The sequence below is a fragment of the Lycorma delicatula genome, chromosome 9, assembly GCF_047948215.1.
Source record: "Lycorma delicatula isolate Av1 chromosome 9, ASM4794821v1, whole genome shotgun sequence".
In the NCBI taxonomy this organism is placed as follows: Eukaryota; Metazoa; Arthropoda; class Insecta; order Hemiptera; family Fulgoridae; genus Lycorma; species Lycorma delicatula.
The window spans coordinates 37,763,776-37,783,272 of record NC_134463.1 but is presented as its reverse complement, the minus strand read 5'-3'; the positions used below and the strand labels follow the sequence as shown (position 1 = coordinate 37,783,272).

Sequence of the window (19,497 nt, the reverse complement as noted above, 5' to 3'; positions counted from 1 at the left end):
CGGTTACCACGAACTCTATCAGTTGAAAGTTACAAAATACGTTGACGGTTGTACATTAAAAAAGGGAAATCTTTCATGTCACTCCCTTCCAATTAGCAATTGTCTAATTACATAATATTAAATGATCGCAATTAAATATTTTATTACTCACCTTAATTAATTAAGAAGCATAAAAAACACAAGTTTACGTAATATCTTAGGGTTACGTAATCGATCGTACATTTGCAATCGAAACTTTTTATTACGATAAGTATCGGTTATTGGTTATCACGTGTAATTATTGCTACAAGTTCGGTTGGTTTAAATGGATCCTGTTAAGATTCGTCGAAGAAAGCCAATTAATAGGAAGACAAAATTGAAAATTGTATTTGATGAAAATGCTCGCAGGTATAAATAAAAACCGTTTATAACCTCACTTTTGAATCGGTTGGCATAAACAGATTTGAAACATCACGTAAAGTAGCTATTGAAAAGGGTTATGTATTAAATTATTATTGTTGTATGTTATTCTTTATGTTGATATTTTGAATGTTCAATGAACCCTTTTTATATTATCCAGGGTGTAGTTGTTATTCCAGGAAATTTGGTAAAAAGAATAGTTAAAATGCATCCTTCATATATAACATTACTCTCGGATAAAGCAATACTAATGCTGCTTGAACCTCAGTTGCTTTACGTGCATCCCAGATGTAACAAAAGTGTGGGAGAAATAGTATTAAGCAATAAATTAATATATCTTTCTGTGAAATGTAGTACACTGTATTCAGTATCTACGATGTTGAATAAATAATTCTGTTTTATGGTATAGTACAAATATTCTCTACATATCATTATTTTTTTACTACTATTTACTTAGACTTAAAAGAGTATGCCTACTTTATAAAGGCAGGAACACTTTTTGTAGGCAGCCATAAGACATTGTCATTTGACAGAAGAATATCTTTGTGCTGCTCTTACCAATTTTGAGTCCTCCATACAGCATGTACAGATCTGTGCTTGATGAAAGTTCCTCCTTTACTTGCTTCTGTGGGTGTGCTTGCACTTCTCCATTTATTTGTGTGCTTTAGCTTTGAAAATATGAAATAACAAAAAACTGATTGGATTCAGTGAACTGGATGAAGATGGCTTTTGGTGTGCATCTGTGACAATCTTTCTTCATATATGAAGGTCAGCAGTATAATCTCTGTGTGGTTAATGTTCAAAACATTCACTAACAATCGATGCAGTCTTATCGGCATCAACATCCATCTTTCTGCTGAATATTGAATCCTTGCAAACTGATTCCAATATATGAGATGAAAGGAGAGATGTTATACACACCAACCTTAGTCCATGAGTTTATGGAGGATATTAATTCTACTGGAAAAATACTTGTTCCTTTATTTTTAGTTAAAGATTCTTGAAGGTAGATGGTATATGATCCAGAGTTACACTCAGGTGTTTAAATGCTGGACAGTGCTATAATCTTTTATCTTTCAACTAATGTCAAAAGAATATGAAATATCAAGATAATGCAAACAAATTATGTCTGTCAGTAGCTGTAGTAATAAGATATACTACAATTACTAGATTTATTATTTATAGGTGAATTTCATAAATAATACAACAATTTTATATTGAAATTATAAATTTAAAATTATAATTAAACTCAGAAAAAAAACAGATGTTAATTTCTGTTGTATTTTTATTACTTATTTCAGCTTCACCCTGATTTTACCTTTGACTGTTAAGAAAACACTCCTTCAAATAGCTGCATGGTATTTAAATTAAATTTATTAGTGTTGCTGCATTCATCTATGCTACTCATTTTATCACCTCAAAAGTTTTTAATATTATCTATGTCACCACTACTATTAAATGTTATCACCAATAATACTGCCATTTTCACATCAGGCATTTATGCTGTGATTTTTAATGTGGGTTTCAAGGTAGTTGTAATTAAAAAATTTATTATTTATAAGTCCTTTTGTGATGTAATGTCTATAAGTTCTAACATTATATAAACTTGACATAAAATTTACAATTTTTTCTGGTAAATTTATTCACATAATAAATTTAATAATTTAGATGTAACTCTTAAAGGATAAGTAACAAGTATTCAGTTTATTTTACTTTGATTTTAACTTATGCATTCAAAATGAATGTCAGGTCTCCCAGTTAATGTTCTTGGTCCCCTGATTTAAATAATACTTAAACCTTAAATTGTTACATACTAATTTAATGTGTATTGAATATATTCCCAAATATTTTGTAATTAACATCTTTAAAATTTTAGTTTTTAGAGCAAAAATTATAGTTGCATGTATGGCTGTAGGGGTGATTCATTCTGTAGGAAGTTTAATGGTGATCCTACAAGTTACAATAACATTCATTGATGGCGTAATCAATGTGAAACGAATGAATATCTGCATAAGGATCATTCATTTTCTTCAGAAAATGTTGCACGTTTTCAGGAGTCTTTTTTCCTGCATAGTTCTAAAAAAAAATGTTAGGAAGGGTGGCCACAAACTAGAAATTGCCAGTTTGGGATGTTTTGAGGAATTCTTACATCCACACTTTACAGTTGTTACAGGTTTGAAGTCTACAGACTATGCCGTTTGTGCTGACTTTGTGATCAAAATGTTGCAGCACGAAGATAACAACCTTTTTGATCATGTTGTGTTTAGTGATGAGTCTAACATTTAATTTTAGTAGAAAAGTACATACATAAAGTCCGTTATCTGGGAGCTCAAAAATCCCCATGAACTCTAACATTGCAAAAGGGACTCTTCAAAATTAAATGTTTTCTGTACAATATCTCCATGGCAGTTTACGAGCTGTTCTTTTTCGCTGAAATAAGCATAACAGTTGTTGCTTATATTAATATGCTGTGTACATGATTCTTTCTCCAACAAAGATGGACCAAAGAATTTTATTTGGCAAGAGAATGCCAGTGCCTCCTCACTGTTGTAATAGTACATGATTGATGCGCTCCTTCACTGGCATGGGATTGGTTAAATGATGCTTTCTCCCAACCACTGTTTTGGCTGGAAAGGATCTCATGGTATAGTTTGTAGTGCTCTCTGAAGTCATCCTATCTGATTCCATATGATTTTCTCCTTTGGGGTTTTATAAAGATCTTGTGTTGATCTATCCAATTTTAGGCACAGAATTGAAACATGTGTCGCTACCACTACTCCAAGATGCTGGTTAAAGTAAGGGACAAACTTTCCTATTGATTGGAAGTGTATGCGTGACAAATGGTATTCAAATTGAACACTTGTAAAGAAAAACTTTAAGTTACTCTTTCATTTTATTTGCGATTCATTACTGAAGTCAAAGGTAACAGATAATAAATAGCTGTAAGACACTGATATTCTTTTTTGTACAGCTATATTATTTCGTAAGTTATTTATATATATTAATGTGGACTATAATTAGGTTTTTCTTGTATTTTTTCCTTGCAACAAGGTTTTTAATAATTAATCTGATTTTTAAAACTTGTTTATGGTATCATAATATTATATTGTCTTTCTCTTATTAAACTATTTCATTGTTTATATTACAACAACATATTAAATATTACAGGGAATTCTTGACTGGATTTCATAAAAGGAAGGTTCAAAGACAGAAAAAAGCTCAAGAAGAGTTAAAACAACGATTAAAAGAAGAAAGAAAAAGAATAAAAGAAGAGGTATTGCTTTATTTATTTATTTTATTTTTTTTGAGGAAATCTAAAGTGGGAAAATCTATTAGTAATTTAAAGTTTTGATTGTTGTATTGGTACAAATTACATACACAATAATGAGACTTAAGGTAAATGTTACATTAAATTGAGTTTTTTCAGAGAAAAATGTAAATGTAAGGATTTCAGATGAAGACATAATTCGTTTTGATACATATTTCCATTTAACATTCCCCTTCAATTATGATGTAAAAAGTATCTTTTTTATTTCAATATTTTGTTAAATCTTAATTTTCTGTGTGTAGGTAAACCTATTATTATAATGTCTCTTAACCAAACTGAAAATTAATGAAATTGAATGTACAAGGTACCTATAGAGGCTAGCGTCTAACTAGGTGATTATATGTTAAATTTTTTTCATACTATTTATTTAAATAATATAACATTTACTATACTAATGTAAGTATATTTCTAGGTATATAATAAAAAATGAGTCATTTTATTATTCTGAAAACTGCAGTATTTTGTTTGTTTATATCTTTTGAATAATTGTAACTTATCTTAAACTAATATTTGAACATTCTTAGCAATCTAAAACTACAAACTGTTATAAACAATAGAAATAATATGTTATTTTTAAGATGGAGACCATTTGCAGATACAGCTCCTTTTTCTTTTTCTGTTTAGCTTCAAGAATCACCATAAGGTATTACTTCAAAGGATGAAATGTATGAATGTAAATGAAGTGTAATCTTTTACAGTCTCAGGTCTGTTCCTGAGATGTGTGGGGTTAATTGAAACCCAACCACCAAAGAACACTGTTATGCATGATCTAGTATTAAAATCCAAATAAAAGTAACTGCCTTTACTAGGATTTGAATCTTAGAACTCTCAACTTTGAAATCAGCTAATTTGCGATTATAAATTCACCTCTAGACCAACCCGATTGGGTACAGATACTCCAAATTATATTCAGATAAAACTTTACTCTGATGGTGTGCACATGAACCCTCACAGATAGGATACCAATATACTAGTGCCACTGATTTTTGTTTGGTCAGTGTCCATGTACTTTTCTATAATTTGTGAATGGGCTTCTGAATCAGGATCAATGAAATTGTGTGATTGAATTGATTTCTTCTGGATGAAATCTTTACGTAATTGAATGCTATCAAATGCCTGACATCACTATTGTGCCGTTGAGGATTCTTTTTCTGTTTGTTGGCAGCATTTACATTTAAATATCTTACCTCTTGCCTAGAAAAGTTTTTGTTTTACAGCACTTTGTGCCAAGTACAGACTACTAATGCGATTCACATTTGACATGTTTTGTCCCTTATCAAAATAAACTCCTGCCAATTGTAGTAATTTTTTTTGGCTAACCAATTTTTTTTTAGATTTTTTTTAAAAAGTTAACTAATACATGCTTTTTGCATGTAGCTGCATTAATCTACTGTAGCACATTGGTTTATTTACAGCTGTTTTATGTAGATTTAATACTGGTTATTTATTTTACTTGCATAAACGTTGAAAATAGAAACTTTCAACAACTCAAGTGGTGATTTACAAGAAGAGAAGGTCGTTATTGGTTTTCCTTCTAACAATCCTTGCACAAAGATTCCCTTCTCTACATTCAATGTCATTTTGTGACTGCGTACATTTCTGTTAGCTTATTAAATTCCTTTTTCTTAAAAAAAATTATTTAATCCTTTTCCATTATAATTTTTTGAACTACAGCAATAAGATTTATTGCATTTTAAAACAACTGAGACCTTACTGGAATAACATGAAGTACCATTATTAAAATGCCGCCATCATTTGACCACTGGCCTTATCTTTTAGGTATTTTCATTACTGATTTTGCATCTAAATATACCATAATGTAGTACTGCATATTTCTTTGTTTACTAACATGTTTAGATTGGTAAAAATGTTCAAATCTTTGTTAATGTCTAAACCAAAAGATGTGTATAAATTGAATTTTATTTTACAACAAACTGGATAATGTTCTTTGAAAAATAAGTATTTCTCACTCACAAATATAACAGTAATGAGTAATAAGGGAACTTTCTGAAAAAAAGTTAAGAAAAAATTGATTCTTTTTAAAAAGATATTGACAATCTCCAGAAATATGTTAATTATTGGCAGGTGTTGTCTTTTATGTAATGTATGTTTATGAAATAAATTAATATTCTTTTTTTTTACAGAAACATACTTAACTATCTTATTAAAATTTATCATTTATATTCGTATTGAATTTTTGATACCTTTATTTTTCATAACAGGGGATCTTCTTGCTGGATCTGTCTTGCAACAGGTTTCAACTGGACAGTTTTTTTCACTTTCTTGATAGTGAGCTTCTCTTTTAATTTTCCAATAACTTCTTTCCTTTTTTATGTCCATTGATTGTCATTCCTATCTTTCTTCTACCCTTTCCTTCAAGTATCCTAATATTTCCTATGTTTGAAATATATTGTTAATTTAATGAGCATTAGAGATTTATATTTGAAAATTTGAATTAATTCACTTAAAGGTTTATGCCAAAAGTAAAATTAAAATCTATTTATTTTTTTACTAGTAATTAACTTGTCAGATTTGCTCTGTTGGTAGAAGTACAGTCATACTCTATAAACTTACAACATAATTTGTTCTGTACATCAGAAACAATTGAAGTTTAACTGTTTCTTCTTTAAAGTACACTGTTTGTCTTATAGTTCCAGTAAATACTATTTTGTTTTAAAACTGTTGAATTTTAATATTTTACAGATTGAAAAAATTTAATTTAACAGAGAACTACTGTATTCAGATATTAAAATTATCATTTCACAAAAAACTTAATGGTATAAAATAAAAACCTTTTTTTGCTGGTTATATTTAAAATTTTTAAACTGTGTTTTTTTAAATAACGATAAAATTTTACAGTTCTACAGTAAGTGACTGGCTATTTGGTATAGTAGTTAGTAAACAGGCTTCTACATATAACGGCCTTTTATTTGATTAGAAAGTATTTGTAATTTTTTCACCTGTTATTTCATTCATCTCATTCTTGTTAAAAAAACTTGTAGAAACACATCAAAGAGCATAATAAAAAATACCCAAAATACAAAAAAACCTTAAATTTTAGATTATCATTCTGCAGTGGTGAGACTTCTCTGATTTACTTTTATCAAGTGAAGGTATGGCTTTATGTATAAAAAAAAAAATGTGCAAGAAGTCTGGTAGAACCTTTTATTTTGACATTGAATATTCTAAAACTATAGTTTGAAATAGTCAGTTTTATTTCTGCTTTGATGCCACTTGCTATACTTAAGAACTTACTTCTTTTGAGAATTTTTTTCTGCTAAAATGGGTCAAAGCCCTTCAGTTTGAGAACAGTAATCAACTTTAATCAGACATAAAATTGTTTTTTTTTTTTTGTTTTTTTTAATTTACATTAATTTATCAGTGAGTGAGTATGTGTATGGACTAAATGTTGTTTTAGTACTGTGCTACTAAACTTTAAACACTTTTCATCAGTATACAAGCTACATTCAGTTTCTTGTACGTACTGAATTTGATGTATATACACAATTACAAACATAATTTGATTTATATAGGTAATTTTAGCTATATTACACAGGTCAAAAAAAAAATTTGGAACTGAGATAAAAGTAGATAAATTAGTAATTAAATGTATTTTTATATGTTGAATCTCAAACTGAAATCAGTTTTTCTTCATCATCCTCAGATTTTTAGTTATGACCGTTTAAAATATTGAGAAACTTCTTAAATAATAGAATACAAAATTCTATTTTGTAATAATAATTACAGTTAAAATTACTACCTTTATTTTGCTAACATTTACGTTTATCCTAATTACTTTTTTCTTATTTTCCTTTTATGTTCAGTAAAGTCTTCTCTTTTTATCATCCAGCAGTTGTTATTCATCATAGATTCATCCCATCTGCCTTGTTAACATTGTTCCACGTGCAATATATCTTTGTGGAAACCTTTCTCCTTGTTCGTTGCTGATGTCTCCCCAAGTTTAAAGGAAAAAAGTCCAATGAGAATGTAAAAAATGAATTTTCAATGACATTCTACAGCATAAATTTTTTCAGTTTACTAAGAATTCATTTATAAGCTTTTGTTTCCAAGAAAACCAGTAACGATATCTTTGAATGACTTCCATGCTGCTAGTTCTTTAGGATTCAGTTTGTTGTCAAATATATTTTCACGAATTAATATTTGTGGCCCAATAAATATTACCCCTTTTAATTTGGCTTAACTTAATTGTGAAAAAACCTCAGCTAAATATTTAAAGCCATCTCCATCTTTATCTAATACTTTTACAAAATTCTTCATCAGGCCTCGTTTTATATATAGAGGTGGTAAAATAATATGATATGTTTTAACAAGGGGAATATTGACATCATTTTCCTTTCCTGTATTAAACTGATTTCTTTTTGATCAGTCTTTTAACTGGATAGTGTTTATCTGTAGCCTTACTGCCTCACAAATACAAGAAACATATATTACACATATTTTGTAAAGCCACTCTGGAGATAGAGAAGAAGCCCTGTCACTTTCAGGTTAGCGATGATTCGCCATGAGTGTTCATCATACTTAATAGCTTTTAAAATTTTTGACATACTTCCATATGTTTCTTTCATTGCTACAGCATGTGCTACCGGTACAGAAGAAAACCTATTCGAGTTATGCAATAACACTGCCTTTAAGCTTCTTTTTGATGAGTATAAATAAATACCAATCATAATAACATATTCAGTGTCCAGTTCAGACATTAGCCCACTAACATCATGACAGGAACAAATTAAACCATCTCTTCTAAAGTATGTTGTTTTGGCAAATACAAGTCATGAATTAGGTCCCTCAGTTCTGCTTGTGTGATGGGGTGAGGTTTAGTATTTCATTTTCTGGAATGTAATTAATATTTATTGGTTAAGCCTTCTGGGGAATTAGAAATAATTTCTTTCCAAGTTGGAGCAATCTGAATTGGTAAATCAACACATGTCTGGCTTGACATGAGATGACATCATTTGACTGTTGTGTATCAAATATAAGTCTACAGCATGCACCACAATATAAATTAGATGTGAATAAGCAAACATAGACTAAAAAAAGAACAAATAAAAAAATCAAATCAAACAAATCTTTGTTTTGAAACAAATAAATTTAAGGGGTTGTAACCTAAGAATGTTACGTGATGGGTTGTTTTGGAATATATATACAGATTCAGCATATAAAATACTATATGGAATACCTACTCCCTTTTCAGTTCCAAATTTTTTTGTTGACCAGTGTTATCAGTATTGTAGTTTAATAATAGTGGTATGTATCAACCTAATATTGGTAACTACCTAATTTTATTTGTTAGGTTTTTATTACCTCTTTCTTTAGACTTCTTCCTAAAAATTTTTAAGCAGAAAATGAGATAAATACAAATCAATTAAGTCAGGAAAACCTGAGTCCAAGTATTATTATGCTGATAAAATAGTGAAATGTCTTTTATTTCTGTTATAAAACATGAAACATTTTTTTGAAAAATCCAATGTTTTCATTTGAAATAAAAACAAATTTCATTTAACTTTATCCATTAAGTCTTAAGAAATAAAATAAAAAATCTTAATGCATAACCCATCTGTTTTGCACAGGAAAAGATGCAAGTATGATGAAAGAATTATTTGTTAACTATTATGTATAGCATTATTAAGTTTACATATTAACAAAGAAATTAATATTTGCATATTTTAATAATAAATCTTGTCGGTCTTTCTAGTATTGTGGAAAGTATTTTTTAATTTAAATCTGAAAAGAAGTATGAACCTTTAATGATTGGTGGATAAAATACTAGAATATAATAATATGCATAGGAAAAGAAAAATCTTGTCTTTTGAAGAACTTGTTATTTTCTGTGAAATTATTGTGAATTGCAGCTTATTAGAAGAAAAAATGTAGGAATTACTGAAAGTAATGTAAAGTTGTTTATAAATTACAGTTTTTCTGTAAGTGCATTTTTAAAATCTCTGTTACTGTATTGAGAAATTGTATTAAAAAAATTGATGTTTAAGTAAAAAACACATTATTTGTCAATTATTATTAAAAATGTTTTCCAATTATTAGTTTATATATAATTGTATATATATTATTGTTTATATGTAATTGGGTCTAATTTATAATTTACCCAAGCTATTATTTGCGTAAATATGGTAATTTCAATTAACAGTAGTAGGAAAACAAATTTGGGAAGGTAAGAATTTTCATTAAAACTGCTGGGAATAGTTGCTTGATATAAACATAGAAAAAACATCTAACATATACCTTGTACTTCTCTGAATGTCTTTTCTCTATGCAGCACCATGAAATGACTATTGATTTCTACCAGCAATTGAAATTATAACACTGTTTATGTGGTGTAATAGTATACTAATACATGTAGTTAAGAGAAAAAAAATCTATATTTTTATCAAGAACCGAAATACTACTTTTTTAAATGGTTGTCATATTGAAACTGTTTATAAAAAAAATTTAAAGAATGCTTACAAAGAGATAAAATTGTTATTATTATAATAAACTTAAAATTAATTATTTAAATAGTCTCAACAAAATTATTGACTGTTGAGATTGCACTACCAGGAAACAGGATACTTTGTATGTGTAATTTACTATAATTTCTGCTTCGTTTCTTCAAATAAATAGTAAATTGACAAGGCAGAAGAGAATTCTAATGAAGTATAAAAGTAAACCTTTTCCATAGTTGTTTTTTAGATATAATTTTCAAAAGGCAAGCTTTTTCTTTTTAGATGCAAACTCTAAACTGGTTCTTAGCGTGGCACAGATTATATAAGAGTTCTAACAATATAGATAAGAATAGCTTGTAATATGCCTGGCATGTGATCCTGTGCAAATGTGTTTATGGTGGAAATTTTAATGTGATATTCAGTATTTTGTTGAAATTTTATGATTTAACAAAGTAAATTAATAAGCAACTGTTCACATTTTTGTTAGGCAAAGAAATCATTTCAAAGGTTAAAATTATCATATCAACCAATACCTGAAGTGGAACAATTGCTCAAAAGTTCTGGAACAGAGTTTGATTTTGGAGACCATTCTGTTAATGTTGTAGAGCTTAATAATGATTTTTTACAAAAGAAAAATCATTTCATTGGTGAAAATAAGGTGAGTTATAATTTATTATTACTGTCCTATATTTTAGAATATTTTATACAGGTGGAGCAACTTGAAACCATATTGCTACAGACTAAACACATGAATGAAAAATTATATAAAATTTTATGAATGAAATGAAAATATAAATTAAATTGAATTCTGTATTTATATTTGCAAATTTGATATATTTACTATTTTTGCAAAATATGTTTCAAGTAAGAACACTGTGTAGTGATACACTTTGTGCTTGAGTGATCATATTGAGTCAGCCATGCAAAACATTGTCAGTGTCGTTGATTTCTTGTTGCATGTTCGCTTTTCATCAATAGTAGGGGGAATGGATCCATAAACTTTATCCTTCTAGTAGCTCCAAAGGAGAAAATCTTAACTAGACAAATCTAGGATATGCAGAGGCCATTGCCTGACAGTTCATTCTGTAAAAGCCTTTAAAAAAAGGGTATTCTATAAACATCTTTAAAAATTATACAACATACTTCTTTTAAATCTATTTAAATAATATTGGTTCTCACCATATGATTACCTGAAACAGCATACCATAAATGATCTTCTCATTGTGAAATGGTTACTCAAGCATTGATGATTTTAAGTCACCAAATACCTAGTAGTGTTGTGCGAATTAAAATATCTAGATAAATGAAACCATGCATTGTCTGACATGAAATATAGCATTGGGTCTGTCCAGTGACAATGTTTTTGAGAAGCCAGTTGCAATAATTGTGTTGTTTAGGTTTGTATGTTTTCTTAAGTTGTTAAACAATATGGTTTCAAATTTAAATCGTGAAGGATCTTATGGGAAGATGTGTATTTTACAACACTTTGCTGTGATAACTTGCGTATAAATCTTTTGGGCTGGCAGAATTTTTTGGCTGTATCCGCTAAATTTCTAACAGAAGGTTGTCTCTTTCATTTTGCATTTGATAACAACCCCATTTTTTAACCAAATTGAGTATGCTGCTCTTTTCTAGGATACTGGGATTCAGAAATTTTTCATTGACTATTTGACGTGTTTCTCAAGAGGATCCAGAATATACATAAGCTTCCACTATATCAAACCTTTCCTTGATCAGACAAGGCATTCTTTAAAAAAAAAACAACTGCAAAGAATGAAATTACTCTGCACTGAAACATAAACAGTTTACAAACTAATAGCAATATGCAAGAGTAGCAACATACAAAATCAATTTTGGTGCTGGTGACAGTAACAAAATTGGTAAAGGTGATACTCAAATAACTGCAGCTGGCTCAGGTTTGGTTCTGTTTATTTCATAATGTAAAATATAAATAAAATTGTTAAAATGAGTCTCGAATCCACCAAAATTAACAGCAGCAACCTTGTTATAACATGCGTATACAAAAAGGGCATTTTAATGTATTTAATTATTAAAAGATATTTAAGCACAAAGTGTGAATAAAAATCAGTAACCAAATGCTAAAAATGTCCAAAAAAATGATTGGGAGCATTATGATTTAACTGCAAAAAAATAACTTAAAAACACTGCTGATGTAGTGTATGAACAAAGTGAATGAGTAGTAGCAAGTTTTACATGTTAAAAGCATATATTGAAGCCCAAGCATCTTAACTTTTTTAATTTTCATAGATGAATACAAATCTCATTACATGCAAACTACTTTTGAGAAAACTGGTAACTACAGCTTCTGTAAAAGAAAAAAAACACTAAACAAAAGTTTATTAGTAGGAGTGTGTTCAGTGTCAAATGCCTTCAATTAAAATGAGATCTGTAGTATGAGCTTTAAATTTTGATACTGAATAATAAAATTGTTCTTTGCCATAATGCCACCAGATGTGATAGTTTTCCTATTCTGCTAAATGTTATGCTTGTCCCTTTTTATGTTTAATCTTTTTAAGCATGAAAAGATTATGTAATTTATTAAAATTCTGCATCATGTGATCTGCTCGATAACTCTACAAACCTCTGTGCTACATTACACAGATCACCATGATGATAGGCATCATGTTATATAAATTTGGGGTTGGATCTTTCTTTATTGTAATAGGTCTTTAAGACTATTTAGTATAACTAATGATTGGTCAATTAAGTTTGAGTTAACTTTATTTTTTATTTTTAAGAATTTTTTAACAATTTAGTTATTTAAAGAAAAATAAGTTGTGTTTTTCATTTATTCAGTTATTTTTAATATTAACATTTCCATTAACATCATATGAATGAGTTTCAATTTTGTGCTATAATTTTTTTCTGAAGAGCATTAATTAATGAAAAATATATCTATGTCTGGTATAGCTTGTCCAAGCCAAATTGGCACAGGTCTGATAAACAGCATAGCTGCTGAGTATCTTGCTGCCTAACAAGCACGGGTTTTTAATACTACTCGATTAAAGACAGTTTGTGTACGATACGACTATTGTTTATTCCAATTAATGAACAAATCCACATCTTGTATTTATTAGTTACTCATTTAATTCTGAGTTAACATATTATTAAATTAATAATCTATTTCTTTATTAGATACTGAAATAGATATGTTATGCAATATTATGCAGACTAATTGTTTGTTTCTGATTAGTGTTATCTACTGTTTATGCTACACTCTTCGTCCTTGTTCTGGGAGTGGCAAGCAACCATTCGCTAGACTCGGCTATTTGTCTTATATAAGAAAATTTTCTTTAATCAGGTTTGTGTAAATAACAACTGAACGATGTGTCATTCTAAACATTCAAATGAAATATAAATCTTTTTTATACAAACCGTTCCTGATTCATTCAGAGACTAACTTGTTTTTGTAAATGACTCCATTCTAATTTATACTGTATTTGCAGTTAAAACTTTTCCAGTTAATTGTGTGTATCCAAAGAGTAAGGTTATCATTGGATTATAGTGTTCTTTGAGTTTCAATTCTTGAAAGTAGTTGAATTCTTTAAAAATTCAAAGAAATTTTAAAGTAATTTATTCACATTAAATTAGTGAATTTTTGTCGGCCTATTCTTATGGTAGTGAATTGATTTTATTATTTTGCATATTATGTCTAATTTACGTGAAAAGAAATTCACCACCAAGGGAAAGACATTATTTACAATGTTTTTAATTACATTGCAGGAGAAGCTACAGTTGAAATGTTTGTTAGTGACCACAAAAAAATTGTAGAGCATGTTGTGTATGCTACAGGAGTCTCAAAAATAACTATTTAACAAATTACTGGTGAAACAGCTTCGGAAAAAATTCAGTTCTCCTCACAAAGTTATGTAGTGTTAAAATTTTAACACTTAAACGAGGGCTGCTTGCCTTCTCTAAGGAAACTTGATGCAAAATTAAAAAGTGATCGGGTATTTAATGGACAAAAGAGTAGCTTATGAACATTTTTGTTAAGCATGGACTTCAAATGGAAGAGAATCGGAAATAACAGGGCAATTCTTATTAAAAAACATGATATTTAGAACAAACAGTTTATGTATTTGAATAAAGTTGAAGAAGATGTAGATCGAGTTGAAGGAAGACCAATCATCTGCATCGATGAGTCTGATATTTTAAGTTCTCATTGTCAACAGAAATGTTGACAACCTTCAAATGTGCCTGATTGTTTTGCTGTGCCAATTTCCACGCCAGTAGTGAAATGGGATTCGTCTTGACAGTATGGAAAGCCAAATCTTCCTCAGGTGATCATCATTCTCAGATGAACTGCAACATCTATTTAAAAGTAGATAAGAGAAAAATTAATGCCTAACTTGCTGGTAAACAGTGTTGTTATTTTAGATAACGCTTTTTATCACAATGCTGAAGAACCAAGCACCGAATTCAGCATCAATAAAACAACCTTTGATTGACTAGCTGCGAACTAACAGCTTACCATTCCATGAAAATTTGATGAAAGTTCAGTTGTATGAGACAATTAAAAAAATAAAGATCATCTGAAAACATATAAGATCAATGAGATATTGGAGGAAGGCGGGTTCTCTGTTTTATACCTACCCTCATACCATCGCAATTTGAATCCCATCGAGATGATTTGGGCACGGTTGAAGAATTGGGTCACAGCCAAAAATGTAACATTTACAACAGCTGTAACAATGGAAATTTGTCATAAATAGTTCGTATAAGTCAGTCAAGGACTGGATAAAAAGTTGTGACCATATTAAAAAAGTGAAGATGAGTATCGCAAGCTGCAAGAACCTGTAGAACAAAAAATTGAACAAGTCATCATCAATTTGGGAAGTGAGAGTTGATCAGAATCGTCAAAAGAAGACGAAACATACAGTAGGGAGTGAAGTGCTATATATTAAGCAAGTTTGTAATTTTTTACTAGTTATTTATATTATGCTAGTTGCTAGTTACAGAATTCATAATGAAATACATTACAAAGTAAAGTGTAAAGGTTTTACTGAAAAAAAGGATTGCCGAACAAGTAAAAACAGTTTTTTTATTGACTGGAATAAATATTAGTATAAAAAATACTAAAAAATGTAAATTAGTTCAAAAAAATTAGTAAAATAAAAAAATTGTAAAAAAACATTTTTAAAACACCACTCTTAAATTAAATGCATTAAAAATTAAAAAATAATTCTAGGATGGTATCTCAAAATGGATTTGACAAATAAGCTTTGATGGTGATATGCAAGATTATGTGAGTCATATATGGGGAGTGCAATCAAAACATAGGGCTAAATAATTTAATTTCTGGATAACAAAGACCCAATTGATCAAGAGTGTACCCAGTGTGTTAAATAGTTAGTGTTCAACCTGCTGATACATATGCCGTTTGAATCATGAAAATCGGACGGGTGGTTGCTGAGATATAGTGGCACCCCCTCCCCAATTTCTGAAAGGCACTTCAGGAGCACTTGAAAATATTGTCATCCGTCGGGTACCACTGGGAGCAGATGAGTATTGTCAAGGGAGGTCGGAAAAAGTTTTCAGAGCGCTAGGACCAACCATTTTTGAGATATTTGCGATTTTCATCCGAAAATTTGGATCCAGGTAAAAAGTATTAAATTTTCCCAAAACTTCAGTTGTGAATTTTAGATCCAAACTTACCAAAACAGGCTTCGTTATCTTTCACTAAGAAAATAAGCATGTGAATGAGCTTGTAACAAGCTCAAGGGGCATTTTGTTTAACTTAGCAGCTTAGGAGCATCTTAGCGACTTGAAAATGTATCTACAAACAAAATTAGTTACTTCTTGCTGTTAAAATTTTTTTTCACAATTCAGTCTTGTTTTTTTTTAATAAAGTTAAATTTAAATATCCTGATTTCAATTTTTTTCTTCAGTGATTTACATTAATCTTTTCAGAATTAAATTTTCTACATTTCTATTTTTTTTTTAAATCCAAAAACATGTTACAATAATTTTTACCCCCAATTTTTGTTCTACATCAGATATCTTTAAAATTAATAGAGATATAGTTCTGGGACCCATTTTTTAAAAATATTTTCAGGTCAAAAACCATAAGAAATAACTAAATCTGCCCCTTAGTTTACCTTACCAGAATTTCAATAAGTCTTCCTTTCCCCCAAGGGAACCGAAATCTTGGGAGCTAACAAAATGTTTTCGAGCCTATGTTTATATGAATTTTTTCTCCTGTTTTTAGCTATAGAATCAGGTCCTGAGATATTGCCATATAGTTTTTAATCATTCTTTTATATATACACACACACACACATGGTATTTGAAATTTTTTTCCATAATAACTTTTATTTGCTGTCCGATATGATGAATTAAAGCAATTTTACTGTTTGGTTTGGAGAATGACGTCTATTTTCTGCTACATTCTGTGTATTATTTGGTTTTACAAATCGACCAAAATTTACTAACTGTCGTAAAATTGTGACTAATGGCTGATAACTAGCTATTTTATTATAAAAATCATAACAGTCAGCATTTGATGTTACATTATCAACAAATAAAAAAATACATAAGGTTCCAAGCAGAATATCTTTGTTTTAGTCAGGTAAATAATAAATGTTATTGCAGAATTAATTAATAAATAAAGAACTAAAATTAAAAAAAATTGGGCAATCTGAGTTTAGATTCTGTTGTTTAAGATCATTTTTAAGGTCATTTTATGCTAACCAAATAGTATCCAAAATGATAAAGTGCAAGTAAAAATTTTCTCTGTAATATTTTGAAACTATTATTAATCTTTGCAGTCTAGTTTTTATCAAGTAATTTTTTTTTAATACTAATTTCTCAGTATCTGTTGATGAAAGTTGTTATTTAGCAGTAAAAATGACTATTCAGTTTAGAATTTTAAATTATTATTTTTTAAACATTTTTCAAGCATTACTTGCTTTAGAATTTATTACAATTCATCACTGTTTTTAAAATTTCAATAAAATAATCTATTTATTGGTTATTATATTTTTTCTAGGTTGAATATGAGGAAAATAGATCTAATGATGAAGTAGATAAAAATAGTGACAATGAAGAAGAAATAACAGGAATGGAATTAAAAACTAGAAAAGAAATAAGAAAAGAAATCAAGAAAAAAGCAACCAGTGAAGTAAAGAAAAGTAAAGCATTTCAATTGAAAAACAAATTAGAACAACAAAAACAAAAGAAAAAATCTTTACAACAAAGAAAAAGAAGAATCAAAATAGAAATGAAAAGTAAAAAAGGAAAGAAGCATAGAAATAAAAACTAGCAATTTTTTCTCTATCAGCTATTAGGAGGCTACAATAAATCAACATTTGAAAGTTCACTTTTCACTTATTTTTTCTTTTCCTTTAGCCCAGTATACTTCACGTTTTCAGAGAACTGTGCGTTCAGTGCATTGAACCGTGTGTTCAGTGTGTGTGTTCCTCGCTTTATTTGAGATAATAATAGAATTGATTTCAATCAATTTTGTAAAATCAATTTCCCTATCCGGACAATAAGTTGCCAACAAAATGGGCTGCCTTTTGTTATAATTAATTAAATTACAATTGCAAGGTAATAAAATTATGGTTTATTTTAATTAAAATGTGATTGAAGTAATCATATTTTACCGTAAAAGTAATCATACTTTATTGTACGATGAAAAATATTTAACAGTAGAGTTGCAGTTACATCACAATCAACAATGTAAATTATAGATGCAAACTTTCATGTCCAATTTTATTGTTAGAGACAAGACTATATATTTTTAAACTCCTGTATTATTGAGTGTTTTTACAATCTGTAAATACTGAATACCCGAAGAATGCTTACAAAAAAAAATCACAATTGTAGGAGTTGAAGAAAATAAAAAATTTTGAGTAGTTTTGTTGCTGAAAACATGTCTGTGGCATACAGCTTGCAACTGATCATTAGTTTTTATAATAAAACAACCCCTAACAAAGAACTCTACTGAATAGGATCTGTGTATCATGTTGGGGAGAAAATTGAGTCTTTTTCTACAAATATTTATTCTCTTGCATAAAAAGAATTTTCAGAAATAGTCCGAAAGAATGTTTCTAATAGTAACATTCTTTCTTTTTTTAAATACACCAAAATAAAATATTTTAGGTATCATTATTGGTATTTGTTTATCCAAATGTAACAGGATTAACCACACATAACACTATATTTCACAGCGAATACAGGTACAGTATTATTATGTTTATCGTTCAATAATTAACTACTTAGGAAATCCAAATAATTATGAGGGGCAGTTGAAATGTAATGTACACTAACATAATAGAAGAACAAAATGTCATACAAAGCAACAGATACTGCCATATTATAGTTTCATTCTTCTACAATGTTAATACAATCCAAAATTCATTACCCATCCATCTTTTTTTCTGTCAGTTGCCATTGTTGTTGGAGTCAAGTATACATTTGCTATGTTGTCAATGCCTTTAAAACAACATGGATTGAATTTTCAGAAACTGAAAAAATGAGTGCTAGTGATCTTCATCTAAATTCTCTACAAGTGTATTTAACTGATTATTCTGAAAGCTTGGTCGACTGTAAATTCTGTGCGATACAGAAACATTAAAAACACCTTAGGTGACTTGTGTCCCATGTTCAATAATCCATGGAGCCAATAATTCTCCAATATAATAATACAGCTATAAATATTATGTGGAACCTCTTGTCAAGTTAAAATTTGAACCTAATCCATACTCGCTAGATTTGCACTTCTTACTGGAAATAAAAAGGGATATTAAGAGAATTCATCTGACTCATCATGATTAATGAACTAAAGGACAGTTCATTGAGGCTATGGATAAAAAGACTCTGCATTCTTCATTAACAGAATTAAAAAGTTGTTTACTACTGGTAGAAATATATAGCACTAAATTGTGACTACAAGAAAAAAAAGTTTTCATAGCAAATAAAATGTACTTTTATGTTACTCTGTTTCACTTGCAAGTAGCAGTAAGCATTACACTTGTAACCCCTTGTATTTGTTAAAATAAATTACTGCATAGAGTACATCTCTATTAAGGCTGTAAGTTCAGTTTTCAGTAAAAGTTGCATATTACACAGTTAATACATGAATTAACATTCAACTGATTATGGTTCATATAGTCACTTCCCTTGTCTGGACAAAATTGTTTTCATGTCAAATGTCCAGACAAGGAAAATTTTGTATTTAGTTTTGTTGTATTTAAAAAGTTATTTAATATGATATATAAGTTATTAAATATTAAATATGTGTGATTATTGTGTCTATAAGTTTAATTATACATGCAAATTTTAAAATTAAAA

At 28.9% G+C, this 19,497-nt stretch overlaps 2 protein-coding genes across 5 annotated transcripts in view; one reads left to right on the top strand and one right to left on the bottom strand.

Moving 5' to 3' along the window:
• The first annotated feature begins 213 nt into the window (after positions 1-213).
• vito (nucleolar protein viriato) lies at positions 214-17,521 on the top strand. Its single transcript, XM_075374619.1, has 4 exons — positions 214-387; positions 3,568-3,673; positions 10,670-10,840; positions 17,192-17,521. The coding sequence occupies exons 1-4, from the start codon at positions 305-307 to the stop codon at positions 17,462-17,464; spliced, it is 633 nt and encodes a 210-aa protein (XP_075230734.1). The 5' UTR covers positions 214-304; the 3' UTR covers positions 17,465-17,521.
• Nthl1 (Nth-like DNA glycosylase 1) overlaps positions 14,260-19,497 on the bottom strand; it is a 26,639-nt gene continuing 21,401 nt past the window's right edge. For all 4 annotated transcript variants that reach the window (XM_075374618.1, XM_075374615.1, XM_075374616.1 and 1 more), the window contains one exon: positions 14,260-14,514. The gene's annotated coding sequence lies outside the window, so the exon portion shown is untranslated. The remainder of the gene's footprint in view (positions 14,515-19,497) is intronic.